General features: G+C 36.9%; 1 protein-coding gene across 6 annotated transcripts in view; it reads right to left on the reverse strand.

Moving 5' to 3' along the window:
* MINDY2 (MINDY lysine 48 deubiquitinase 2) overlaps positions 1 to 13,236 on the reverse strand; it is a 75,011-nt gene that overhangs the window by 46,187 nt on the left and 15,588 nt on the right. For all 6 annotated transcript variants that reach the window (XM_082733758.1, XM_082733757.1, XM_082733759.1 and 3 more), the window contains exons 2-3: positions 11,868 to 11,925; positions 2,882 to 2,946 (exon numbers count right to left, since the gene is read on the reverse strand). In XM_082733758.1, coding sequence (XP_082589884.1) covers positions 2,882 to 2,946; positions 11,868 to 11,925 — 123 coding nt within the window. The remainder of the gene's footprint in view (positions 1 to 2,881; positions 2,947 to 11,867; positions 11,926 to 13,236) is intronic.

Genomic DNA, 13,236 nt, shown 5'->3' on the forward strand with positions numbered 1-13,236 from the left:
TCTCAACTTTTTAAAATTTATCAAAGAAGAATTTATAATAGGGTAACACTGTTATATAGTCTGGCTTTCATCAGTTTCACTTCTTCCAAATAACTATATTCCCCAAAACAATATATTTTTTCAGTTTTCCCAAAAGTTGAACCCTTGAAAATAATCAGCTTACATTTTTTTCCCTTCAGTGTTGTAAAACTTTTCCTAAGTCATAGGAAGGATGAATCTGAAAAAATAGTAACAGTGGGCTATTGAAGGATTCTAGTTCTGCTACTGATTTTTCTTCTACATTTATTAAATTCTTCATTGCCAGTCACCAAATTTCCTTTAAGGTAGGTATAATTTCTAACAGCTCCTGGGCTCATGCTTATACTTTTATATATATTCTATATTTCTTTAAAATTATGTAGTATTAAGAGATCTACATTGACACCATTTGATAATCTCCATAAATATTAATAACATTGATAAAAAATGAACACTTGTAAACAGAGAACTAAAGGATAAGTATTTTGCTATTGTGTTCCTAAACCCAAATTATGATGTTAATAATATCAAATATAAATCGTTGGAATGGTTGCTTACATCACAAGAAAGGATTACTACTGATTCCTTTAAGCCAGTGGTTAAACTGTTTTTTTAGAATTTTTCACAAAGGTACTTCTGACATAGTAAAATATTTTTAATTTAAATATATAATATACTTTAAAATACATTTGCAGTCATTTAAAAACCTGTCTTACACACACACACACTGCTTTCTGGTGTTTTCAGGGCATCTATCATTAAACAAAACTGGGAAAAAATATGCTTTTTGTTTATATTACTACTTCTAGCAAAGAAGTTTTAAGTAGGAAGATGCCAGCTCTACATTGGTCTTTCTCAAACTTAGGCTTAAAAATTTCTGTTCACATATAATTATATAAAAAAGAACATTATTAAATCACACCTGTAGAACATTAAACACCAGCTTTAAACATTAAACATCAGCCTTATCAGCTTGGTACATCCTGTTCTCACAACTAATGGTAATGTAATCATAATAGCTTACAAACAGTTTAAGAGTGTATTTTAAATTCAGGATATTTTTCATCTGACATGTATTTCTCTTAAGAAATGTAAGTGGTTGTTAGATATTGTTTCAACTTGAAACAAAACTTTATTTCCAATCATTTTCTAAGAGTCTAGATCACCTTAATGGAAGTATTTTCTGAGACTACAAGATGGACTTGAAAAAACATACAAAATGCTGGTATCATTGGCAAACACTCATTAATCAAGATTTTCTGAAGACTGTGCAACAAAAATAAATATTGAGGGTGATATGAAACTACAACTATCACCTATAAGTCCTAATTTCAAGTTTTTGTATTAAGCAAAACAGCCTCACTAATTTTCTTTCTTTCTTTCTTTCTTTCTTTCTTTTTTTTTTAAGATTTTATTTATTTGACAGAGAGAGACACAGCAAGAGAGGGAACACAAGCAGTGGGAGTGGGAGAGGGAGAAGCAGGCTTCCTGGTGGAGAAGGGAGCCCAATGGGGGGGCTCAATCCCAGGTCCCCAGGATCACGAACTGAGCCAAAGACAGATGCTTAACCCACCAAGCCACCCAGGTGCCCCAGCCTCACTAATTTCAGTAAGAGAGAATATAAATTTCATAAATAAAATATGTCAATTGAATCTTATACTTTATACTTATAAAATATCATTTACTGCTTCTCTATATTAGAGCTTAGCATGAGATTTCAATTGAAAAGATTTTCTTTTTTTTTTTTTTTTTTTTTTTTTTTTTTTTTAAGATTTTATTTTTTTTATTTATTTATCTGACAGAGAGAGATCACAAGTAGGCAGAGAGGCAGGCAGAGAGAGAGAGGAGGAAGCAGGCTCCCCGCTGAGCAGAGAGCCCGATGCGGGACTCGATCCCAGGACCCTGAGATCATGACCTGAGCCGAAGGCAGCGGCTTAACCCACTGAGCCACCCAGGCGCCCCTGAAAAGATTTTCTAATGGGAAAAATATTTGGAATTACTGCTTTAAGCTACAAACTCTAATAGAATTTAAATGACTTAGCATACCAATTTGGCTTTAGCTAAAGATTTCCTACCATACAGAGTGAAGCAATGCATTACATTTGGCTTTTCAATTCTATTAGGACTAGATTATCTCATCATTCAAATTCAAAAAACTTTGCAATACTGAAATGAGTTTTGCTTCCTTTTTGCCAATGTGATACTGGTAAAACCACGTAAAAAAGGTTGCTTTAAAAGTAAATATAAAGGTTCCAAAGATGTCTATTTCTTCCCTGATACTTCCTTCTACTGTAAGAACCTGATTCCTTCTTGCCTTTAACTGTTAAACAGAAGAATACTGAAGAAAATGAAGTTCCCCTTGTTTTCTTCCAGGTCCAATAGTTTTGAGGTTCTCCTATTTTACAAAACATAATCTCTAAAAAAACATGCAAGAAATGTGGACACATTGAAACTACAAAAGAACAGATTTTGTCCTAATGACACACAACAGACATCATTTACTCAACTTCCTCTCAAATATAACTTAATTATAAAATATAAAGGAAACAAGGAAAGATGAATCAATGACAAAATCACCTGAAAGTCAATTTTTCAAGAAAAATACTAGGTTATCATTCTTCATAGATCTGTAGAATGATACCTACGTTTTATTCCATATAGTATATATGCTCATATAAAACAAAGATCAGAAAAGTATGGCCTCTGGGTCAAAACTGGCTGCAGCTAAGAATGGTTTTTACATTTTTAAAGGGTTGTAAAATAAGAAAATGAATATGCCTAAAAAGCCACTGACAGAAACCAATGAATACATCCATAAGCTAAAAATTACACATTTTAATATAACAAAAATTGTGTCTATTACCTGCTCATAGTTTAAGCGTTGAATTTCTGAAATTTCTTTTGGCTTTGCATCAAGCATGTAATCTCCTGTAAAAAGAAATTGTAAAGTTGCCTTTTTAAAATATTACTTTTTCATTACAAAGGTAATGATTTTAATTATAAACTATAGAAATAAGTGACACAAAACTGACCCCCAGTTCTACTCAGAGAAAACTTGGTGTTAACTACTTGCTATAGTCTCAAGTATTTTTTTTTCAATGTACATACTAAAATGCTTTTGAACTTATTTCTTCTGCTTTACAATATATTTGAGCATTTTTCCACGTCACTACAATAAAGCTCTGAAAGACTGTACCAAGTCTCATTGCTATCAACAATATAAACTGCTACCTCATTACTTTTTCAAGAACATGTGTGTTATCAAGTAACCTGGGTGGCTCAGTTGATTACACAACCGCCTTTGGCTCAGGTCATGATCCCAGGGTCCTGGGATTGAGCCCCACATCCCTCCACCACAGGGAAGCCTGCTTCTCCCTCTCCCTCTGCCTGCTGCTTCCCCACTTGTACTCTGTCAAATAAATTAAAAAAAAAAAAAAAAAAAGAATGGGTGTTATCAGTGTTTTAAATGCTTGCCATTCTAAAAAGTACACATATTTTTTGTACTTGAAAAATTGGTATATATGTATTTATATGTATTTAATATATGTATTTTTGTTATCACCTTTCCTCTCATCATCTTTTTAATATATGTATGACTTTCAGTATATGTGGTACCTTTTTAATCTATGTAATACCATTTTACTATATGCTGTAACTTTTTGAATCTACGTTTTGGCTTTTTACCTTTTTATATTTTGAAAGATCTTACTGATTATTTTAGAGAGAGAAAGAGCTCATAAAAGCAGGGAAAGAACAGAGAGGGAGAGTGGAGGAAAGGATCTCAAGCAGACTCTACGCTAAGCATGAAGCCCAACATGGGACTTGATCTCACAACCCATGAGATCATGACCTGAGCCAAAACCAAGTCAGATGCTTAACTGACTGAGCCACCTGGATGCCCCCTATGTTTTGCCTTTTTAATTATATATTAACTATACTTTCCTTTTTTTTTTTTTAAAGATTTATTTATTATTTATTTGAAAGAGAGAGCCAGCAAGTAGGAGGAGGGGCAAAGAGAGAGAATCTTCAAGCAAACCTGAACAGGAAGCCCGAGGGGGGTGGGCTCGATTTCACAACCCGTGAGATCAACACCTGAGCATAAACCAAGTCTGACACTTAACCAACTGAGTCTATACTTTTCTTTTAATTGTCTGCCTATACTAGTATCATTTTTTCTTATTTAACTATAAAAGTTTTTTTAGTAAAATGACTTTCTAAAAGATTTTATTTTTAAGTAAGATCTACACCCAATGTGGGGCTCAAACTCAGAACCCAGAGACCAAGAGTTGCACACTCCACTCACTGAGCCAGCCAGGCACCCCACACCACTTTTTTTTAGAAGGTCTTTTTTTATTAAAGATTTTTATTCATTTATTTGAGAGGGAGAGAGAAACAGAGAGAGCGAGCACAGGTAGGAGGGGCAGAGAGAGTGGGAGAAGCAGACTCCCTGCTGAGCAAGGAGCCCTATGTGGGTCTCGATCCCAGGACCCTGGGATCATGACCTGAGCTGAAGGCAGACGGTTTATGACTGAGCTACCTAGGTGCCTTTAAGATTTTTTTAAAAATTCCGGGATGCCTGGGCGGCTCAGTTGGTTGGACGACTGCCTTCGGCTCAGGTCATGATCCCGGAGTTCTGGGATCGAGTCCCGCATTGGGCTCCCAGCTCCACGGGGAGTCTGCTTTTCTCTCTGACCTTCTCCTTGCTCATGCTCTCTCTCTCACTGTCTCTCTCTCAAATAAATAAATAAAATCTTAAAAGAAAAAAAAAAGATTTTTAAATTCCTTTAAAAAAAATTTTTTTTTAAAGAATTTATTTATTTGGGGCACCTGGGTTGGTCAGTGGGTTAAGCCTCTGCCTTCAGCTCAGGTCATGATCTCAGGGTTCTGGAATCGAGCCCCGCATCAGTCTCTCTGCTCTGCTTCCCCCTGTCTCTGCCTGCCTCTCTGTCTACTTTTGATCCCTCTCTCTGGGTCAAATAAATAAATAAAATCTTAAAAAAAAAAAAAAGAACCCAATTATTTGACACAGATAATGAAAGGGAACACAAGCAGACAGAGAGGGAGAGGGAGAAGCAGGCCTCCTTCAGAGCGGGGAGACTGATGCAGGGCTCGATCTCAGGATCCTGGGATAATGACATGAGCCGAAGGCAGACGCTTAACAACTGAGCCACCCAGGCGCTCCTTAATGGAAGTATAGTTGATACACAATGTTATATTAGCCTCAGGTATATAAGATAGTGACTCAACAACCCTATATGTTATGCTATGCTCACAAGTGTAGCTACCATCTGTCATCATACAGCACTATTACAACATCATTGACTAGATTTCCTATGCTGTAACTTTCATCCCCATGACTTATTAACTGGAAGCCTATACCTTCCTACCCCCCTTCACCCATTTTGCCCATCTCCTCATGCACTTCCCCTCTGGCAACTACCAGTTTTTTCTCTATATTTATGGGTCTATTTCTGTAAAACTCTTCTTCAGTTAGAAGAATTAAAACACTTCCTGTTATATTGTGTGGTTAATATTTTTTCCCCTATTTTGTATTCTGACTTTATGGTGATGCTTTATGTCTATTTTTTTTTTAACACAGAGAAATATTTAAATTTTTTTAAAGATTTTATTTATTTATTTGTCACAGTGAGCACAGGCAGACAGGGTGGCAGCAGAGGCAGACGGAGATGCAGGCTCCCGCTGAGCATGGAGTCCAATGTGGGACTCGATCCCAGGACACTGGAATCATGACCTGAGCTGAAGGCAGCAGCTTAACCAACTGAGCCACCCAGCCGTCGCAGAAATATTTAATTTTTTGAAAGATTTTATTTATTTGCGAGTGAGCAAGTGACAGTGTGCCATAGCACAAGTAAGGGAGGGTGGAGTCAGAGGGAGAAGCAGGCTCCTCACTGAGCAGGGAGCCCTATGAGGGGCTCAATCCCAGGACCCTGGGATCATATCCTGAGCTGAAAGCAGACGCTTAACCAACTTAGCCACGTAGGTGCCCCAGAAATATTTAGTTTGATAAAGTAAAATTCTTCTATTAATAACTTCTGGTAGGATGTCATGTTTAGAAAGAGCTTTATCTCTTAAGCATACACAAACATTCACATGTGCTTTCTTCATGTAATTTTATGTTTATCTTTTTTAATGTTTAAATCTCATTTATCTGGAACTTATTTTGATATAAATAGTGATATATGGAACCAACTTCTACCTAGCCTCCCAAATCACTAAGTTGATAAAACTGTATGGGTTTTGGTTTTGGTTTTTTTTTGAAGATTTTATTTTTAAATAATCTCTACATTCAATGTGGGGCTTGAACTCAAAACCCAGAGATCAAGAGTTGCATCCTCTATGGACTGAGCCAGCCAGGCACCCAAAATTGTTTTTAATACAAGTATTATTTTTCTAATTTAAAATAAACCTCTAAAGACTGCATCAAGTATTCTCTTAAGCTTCACAACAAGAGCTTTCCCATAACATCAAGAATCTCTGAAAACAAAAGTTTCTTATGAACATCAATATATTATTACTTGGGTTTTGTGTGTGTGTTTTTAAGATTTTATTTATTTATTTAAGAGGAGCATGAATGGGGCAACACAAAGGGAAAAGGAGTAGCACACCCCCCCCACACTGAGCCAGGAATACAAGGTAGGGCTTGATCCCAGGACCCCGGGGTCATGACCTGAGCCAAAGGCAGACACCCAACTGACTGAGCCACCCAGGTGCCCCTGTGTATGCTCTTAATTAGAACTTTAAGATATCAAAATCTAAACAGTAATGATTTTATTCCATATCCCAAAGCACTAAATTAACTAATACATAAAAATGTATAAGCAAGTCTACTTAACATTTTTGAGTCCTCTCCATATACAACACATTGTATATTAGTATTTTGAGGCTTTCATATAGCATTTAACTAAAAACTATGCTTTAAGTAAATTCTATACACCATTTATTCAAATAACTGAGGACATAATTACTATACTTGTATCTTATATTTAGGTTCTGTATTTACCATGATAAAAGACTGTATCTGCTCTCCTCACTAAAACCTTAGTGAAGTCAAGACGCAGAACATTCTAGAATTCAATATTAAATGACCCTAAATATGCTACCAAAGATAAAACTTAAATGCTAATAGTAGAATAATTATTATGAAAGACTCAAACACACAACTCCTCTTTTCCTGACCCCAGAAGATTTCTGCACAAGGGAATAGCTTGGCTAAGGTAGGCAGCTTCTTAGATGGACCTCAAGAGGGACACCTGGGTGGCTCAGTTGGTTAGGTGTCCATCTCTTTCTTTTTTTTTTTTTTTAAGATTTTTTATTTATTTATTTGACAGAGAGATCACAAGTAGGCAGAGGGCAGGCAGAGAGAGAGGAGGAAGCAGGCTCCCTGAGGAGCAGAGAGCCCGATGTGGGGCTCGATCCCAGGACCCTGGGACCATAACCTGAGCCAAAGGCAGACGCTTTAACCCACTGAGCCACCCAGGTGCCCCTAGGTGTCTGTCTCTTGATCTCAGCGTCATGAGTTCAAGTCCCACATGGGGCTCCATGCTGGATGTGGAGCTTACTTTTAGATGGACCTCAAGAATTCCTGTCTTCTGGTATTCACATCGTTGTATAATCCCCTTCCCTTGAGTATGAATTGGACTTACGAATTCACTTCTGGTGAATACCAAAAATAAAAAATGGCATAAATAATGATATATCACTTCTGAAATTAGAATACAGAATATTGTGGCTTTTGTAATGATGCTCTCCCACGTGCTTACTCTAAGGAAGGCCAGGTGCCATGTTCTAAACTGCCTTATGGAGAGGCCCACATCACACAGAACTAAAGGACTTGGGCTACGGTTAGTAAGGAAGTAAGGACTCAGTCCAACAACTTATAAGGAACTCAATCCTGCCAACAACCATGTGAATAACCTTAAAGGAGATCCTCCTGAGTTGGGCCTGGGCATGAGACTGCAGTCCCAGCTGACACCCTGACTGCAGCCTCATGAGAGACCTTGAGTCAGTCACTTAGCTAAGCCATGCATAGACTCTTGATGTACAGACACCATTAGATAATAAATGTTCATTTTTAAACCAGTAAATTTTGGGGTGATGTGTTATACAGCAATAGATATCTATATTTTTAGAAGAATAAGTTTGAGTCTCTATTTTCTTTTTTGTGAAGATTTTATTTGTCAGAGAGGGAGCATAGACAGGGGGAGTGGCAGGCAGATGGAGAAGCAGGCTCCCCACTGAGCAAGGAGCCAATACGGGACTTGATCCTAGGACCCTGGGATCATGACCTGAGGTGAAGGCAGATGCTCAACTGACTGAGCCAGCCAGGCATCCCTAAAGTTCGAGTTTCTAAAGGAGATTTATCTAAATAAATCATCTCTTCTTTTTTTTTTTAAAGTAAATAAATCATCTTTTAAGAGTGTTGTTTTATCTAGCTTATCTAACCTTTATAACTGAATTTAGTCAACAATACTGTTTCAGGGGCTCAGTTAGTTAAGCATCTGACTCTTGATTTTGGCTCAGGTCATGATCTTAGGGTTATGAGATATACCCCCATATTGGGCTCTGCACTAGGCATGGAGCCTGCTTAAGATTCTCTCTCTCCCTCTAAAAAAACAAAACAAAAACAAAACAAATGAAAACAATACTATTACAATCAAAAAGTATTTACTGAGAGTCTAGAGAGTCCATTATGAATATTTAATAATAGGCTAAAACAAATATTGGGAAATACATGTTTCTCTTAAAAAACTAATAATTTGGTTGGGAAAAGAACATACAAGAAACAGAATGAGATGATGTAAAGTATAATAGAGTAAAACATGTGATAAATGAAGTACCAATTGATTTTGTGAAAAGAGATATTGATAAAGCCTATAGCACCTAGAAATATCCTTTGGAGGGGGTCAAGTCTAAACTGGATTCAAAAAAAGGGGCAGAACTTGGAAAGGAAGTGAGGCAAAAAGCATTCTTTGAAGGAGAAAGAGTGACAGAAAAACACAAAAGAAACATGCCATGGGGTGCCTAGCTAGCTCAGTCAGTAGAGCATGCAAACTCTTGATCTGGGGGTTGTGAGTTCCAGTTCACGTTGGGTATAAAGTTACTTAAAAACAAAATCTAAAAAAATTTTTTAATTTACTTTAAAAAATAAATGAATAAAATCTTTTTTTTTTAAGATTTTATTTATTTATTTGACAGAGAGAAATCACAAGTAGTCGGAGGCAGGCAGAGAGAGAGGGAAGCAGGCTCCCCACCGAGCAGAAAGCCCGATGCGGGACTCGATCCCAGGACCCTGAGATCATGACCTGAGCCGAAGGCAGCGGCCTAACCCACTGAGCCACCCAGGCGCCCCGAAAAAAATAAATGAATAAAATCTTAATAGACAGATGAAAAATAGAAAGGAAGGAAGGAAGAAAAAAAAAAAAAAAGAGGAATGTCTAGGTGGCTCAGTCAGGTAAGCACCTGCCTTCAGCTCAAGTCATGATTCTTGGGGTCCTGGGATCGAGTCCCACAATGGGCTCCTTGCTCAGCAGGGAGCCTGCTACTCCCTCTCCCTCTGCCCACCTGTGCACTCTGTCTCTCTCTGACAAGTAAATAAATAAAATCTTGAAAGAAAGAAGGAAAGGAAGAAGGAAGACAAAGAAAAGAAAGAAAGAAAGAAACGCTGTGCCATATGGATAGCCCGTAAGAAAGTTTATACACAAGATTTACGTTGTAGGGGTACCTCGGTGGGTCAGTTGGTTAAGCAACTGACTCTAGACTTTGGCTTAGGTCAAGATCCCAGGGTTCTGGGATCAAGCATTGTTCAGCTCCACACTCAGCAAGGAATCTGCTTGAGAATTTTCTCTCTCTCCTCCTCTTCCTTTGCCCCTCACACCATTGTACACATACACTCTCTAAAATAAATAAATCTTAAAAAAAAAGAAAAGAAAAAAAAACTTTAAAATTTTAAAAAAGAGAAAGAAAAGGCAGAGATGATGCTATTTATTAAAAAAGAAAAGATTTATGTCATAGAGTGGTGGAAAATATGACTGGACAAGTAAACTGGATCAGATAATAGAAAATCATAAATAGTATGTTGATAAGGCTAGCTGCTTGTCAAGGGATCTTTACCTTTATAAGTAGATAAGGGAAGTATGAAATTGATGCTTTAGGAAAGTAACACTGTTATGTACGCCAATTTGAAGGGGAGAGGAAACAACAGAATTTGTAATAAATTCACATTTTGAAGTATACAGAGAGGAAAGAATTTCAGAAAAAGAACCCATAAGTCTTTGCTACTAAGTGGGCCATTCCAGACAAATAGATATCAAGAAACATCTGACAGTTACACTAGGCCAAAACTTGAAGAGAGGGTTTGGTAGTCATTAGCTTATCCCAAGTGAGCATTAGGAAAAGAGAAGACAGGTCAACTCTGGGCAAAATTAAAATGCTTCAACAGTGACCTCCTTATATAGTATTTGTATGTAAAGATATAATAAATTATCTTTTTAAAAGTCAGACAACGGGGCACCTGGATGGCTCAGTGGGTTAAAGCTTCTGCCTTCGGCTCAGGTCATGATCCCAGGGTCCTGGGATCAAGCCCCGCATCAGGCTCTCTGCTCAGCAGGGAGCCTGCTTCCCCCCTCTCTGCCTGCCTCCCTGCCTACTTGTGATCTCTGTCTGTCAAATAAATAAATAAAAATCTTAAAAAAAAAAAAATCCAACAGGGCCATTTATGCCTTGACCCCATTACCTCTCAAATGTGATCTCCTTTGCACACTTCTTGGAAGTCATACTGGCTATTCATCAAAAGCACCAAGCATATTTTAGCTTTCCCCATGAAACATAATTCCCAATTATGATCCCAATTATGAAACATAATTTAAAGTCACAAAGTTTAAGAATCACAATAGGGCGCCTGGGTGGCTCAGTGGGTTAAGCCACTGCCTTCGGCTCGGGTCATGATCTCTGGGTCCTTTGGGTTCTTCCCAAAGCTACAATCTCCATTACTTCACTAAGCCTATATTTCATTAAAAATAGCTAGCTTGTAGTCTAGAATGGCATAGACAAACTAATCAGCCAACCAAAAAAATTTTTTTTAATTTTTCTTAAAATAAACATTTATTACTAAAAAAACTAAGAATGTGGATTAAGATTCCCTATTTTGTAACAGTATAAATATGTAAGTTCCTATTTGCTAAACTATAAGAGACTTCAGTGTAATATTCAGTTTAGTTACCTGTTCTGTAAACAAGTTCTACTGAAAGCAGGTGGTCTGCAAACAAACTGCAACTTAAGACACTGCCTCCTTCATCAAGAAAATTTTGCTATGAAAAACTTCAGATGAACTAACCAATGTGCTTATGTAAATGTCTTACATTTTGGTACAAACCCCTATATCACTGCAGATTGGTAACTAACACTTCATCAACCAGTATGGGTCCATGAATCATACTTTGGATAGTGATGTTCTAAGTCACCTCCTGGGTCTTTAATTCAAGTCTATTCAGTATTTTTTTTAACACTCTCCACATGCAATGTTAGAATTTCTGCACCAATTCCCATTCTACAATTTATTAGGAATTAATATGTATCTTGTTCTTTTTTGGAAGTTACCAGTCTCCTTATTTATATTACGGAATTTTAACACTGGTTAGAAAAAGCCTTCAGAAAGGTTTAACACCCAAGAACAGTAACATGCTGACACAAATTTTTAGTTACGAGATTCAAAATTATAATTTTAAACTAGATAATATAATAGCACTTCAGAAAAATGCAATTTGGTAATATATTGCTTTGGAGACTTCATTTTCAAAGAGATATAAAATCATCCACTTTGCAACACTAACCTAAATATTCCATCAGCTGTTCAGCAGTTATGATTTCCATCATCGGTGGAAGTTTCACCTGAAAAACAAAGTATTTTTTCTATAAAACCAAATGTTTTAGGTAATTAAAGTGTTTCTTCAGTCAGAAACATAAGTATGTATGTGTATATATGGATCTATTATACATATACATTAATATTTGTTATTAAATCTTTATAACTAATCTTTATAAAATATGACAAAGTCAATCTTATCACCATAAAATTTACAGGGTGATGTAAGATCTCACAGAGACAATGAGAAATCTGTTTTCAAAACCAAGTGCTACCCCTTTCATCACCCACTACAATTGTCACTAGGCACATCCAACAATGTCCTACATGAAAGAGCAGTTGAAGGGCAGGAAGAGTCAACAAACATGTGACAGGTCACCCATGGAGCAGTTTTACTGAAGACAGGTTTGAACATGGCTCAATATCCCATTACTTCAGTTTTACCTTGGCCATTTTTATTAAATGACTATAATGAATACAGTATTAAAGTATTAGTCAGGAGCACCTGTGTGGCTCAGATGTTAAGCATCTGCTCTTGGCTCGGGTCATGATCCCAGAATCCTGGAACTGAGCCCCACTTTGGGCTCCCTGCTTAGTGGGGAGTCTGCTTCTTCCTCCCCCTCTGCCCCTATCCCTGTTTATACTCTCTCTCAAATAAAAAAAATCTTAAAAAAAAAAAGTATTAGTCATATACTGAAGAATTCACACTGTATGATTCCACTTGCAAAGTTTAAAAGCAGGCAAAATTGAACTATATTGTTTACAGCTGCACACATGGTGATAAAATTATAAAGAAAAGTAAGGAAATGGATACTATAAAAATCAGAATATGGTTAGCCCTAGGGGTAAGGGAAGGAGTTATAGTTGGAAAGAGTCATATAAGAGCCTTCTGTGGGGCACCCAGGGGCTCAGTCGGTTGAGTGTCTGACTCTTAGTTTCAGCTAAGGTCGTGATCTCAGGGTTATGGGATCGGACCCCATGTCAGGCTCTGTGCTCAGCCTGAGATTCTCTCTTCCCCTCTACCTCCCCACTGTGCTCACTTGCTCACTCTGCCTCTCTTTCTCTCTCAAATAAATAAATCTTAAAAAAAAAAAAAAAAGCATGCTAGCAATGCTCTATTTCTTGACTTGCATGGTAGTTTCACTGACATTTACTTTATAATAACTTGTCAAACTATACATCTCTGTTTTATGTATTTTGTGTGTTATAGTTCACAATAAAAAGGTTAAAACTAGATACATAATTATAATCATTTTTAAGTTTCTAAAGTTAATTGAGCTATAATACATTAGTTTACATTAACATTTCAATTGAATTGCCAGATGAGTTACACAAAT

Source organism: Mustela nivalis (assembly GCF_964662115.1).
Source record: "Mustela nivalis genome assembly, chromosome: 6".
Lineage (NCBI taxonomy): Eukaryota > Metazoa > Chordata > Mammalia > Carnivora > Mustelidae > Mustela > Mustela nivalis.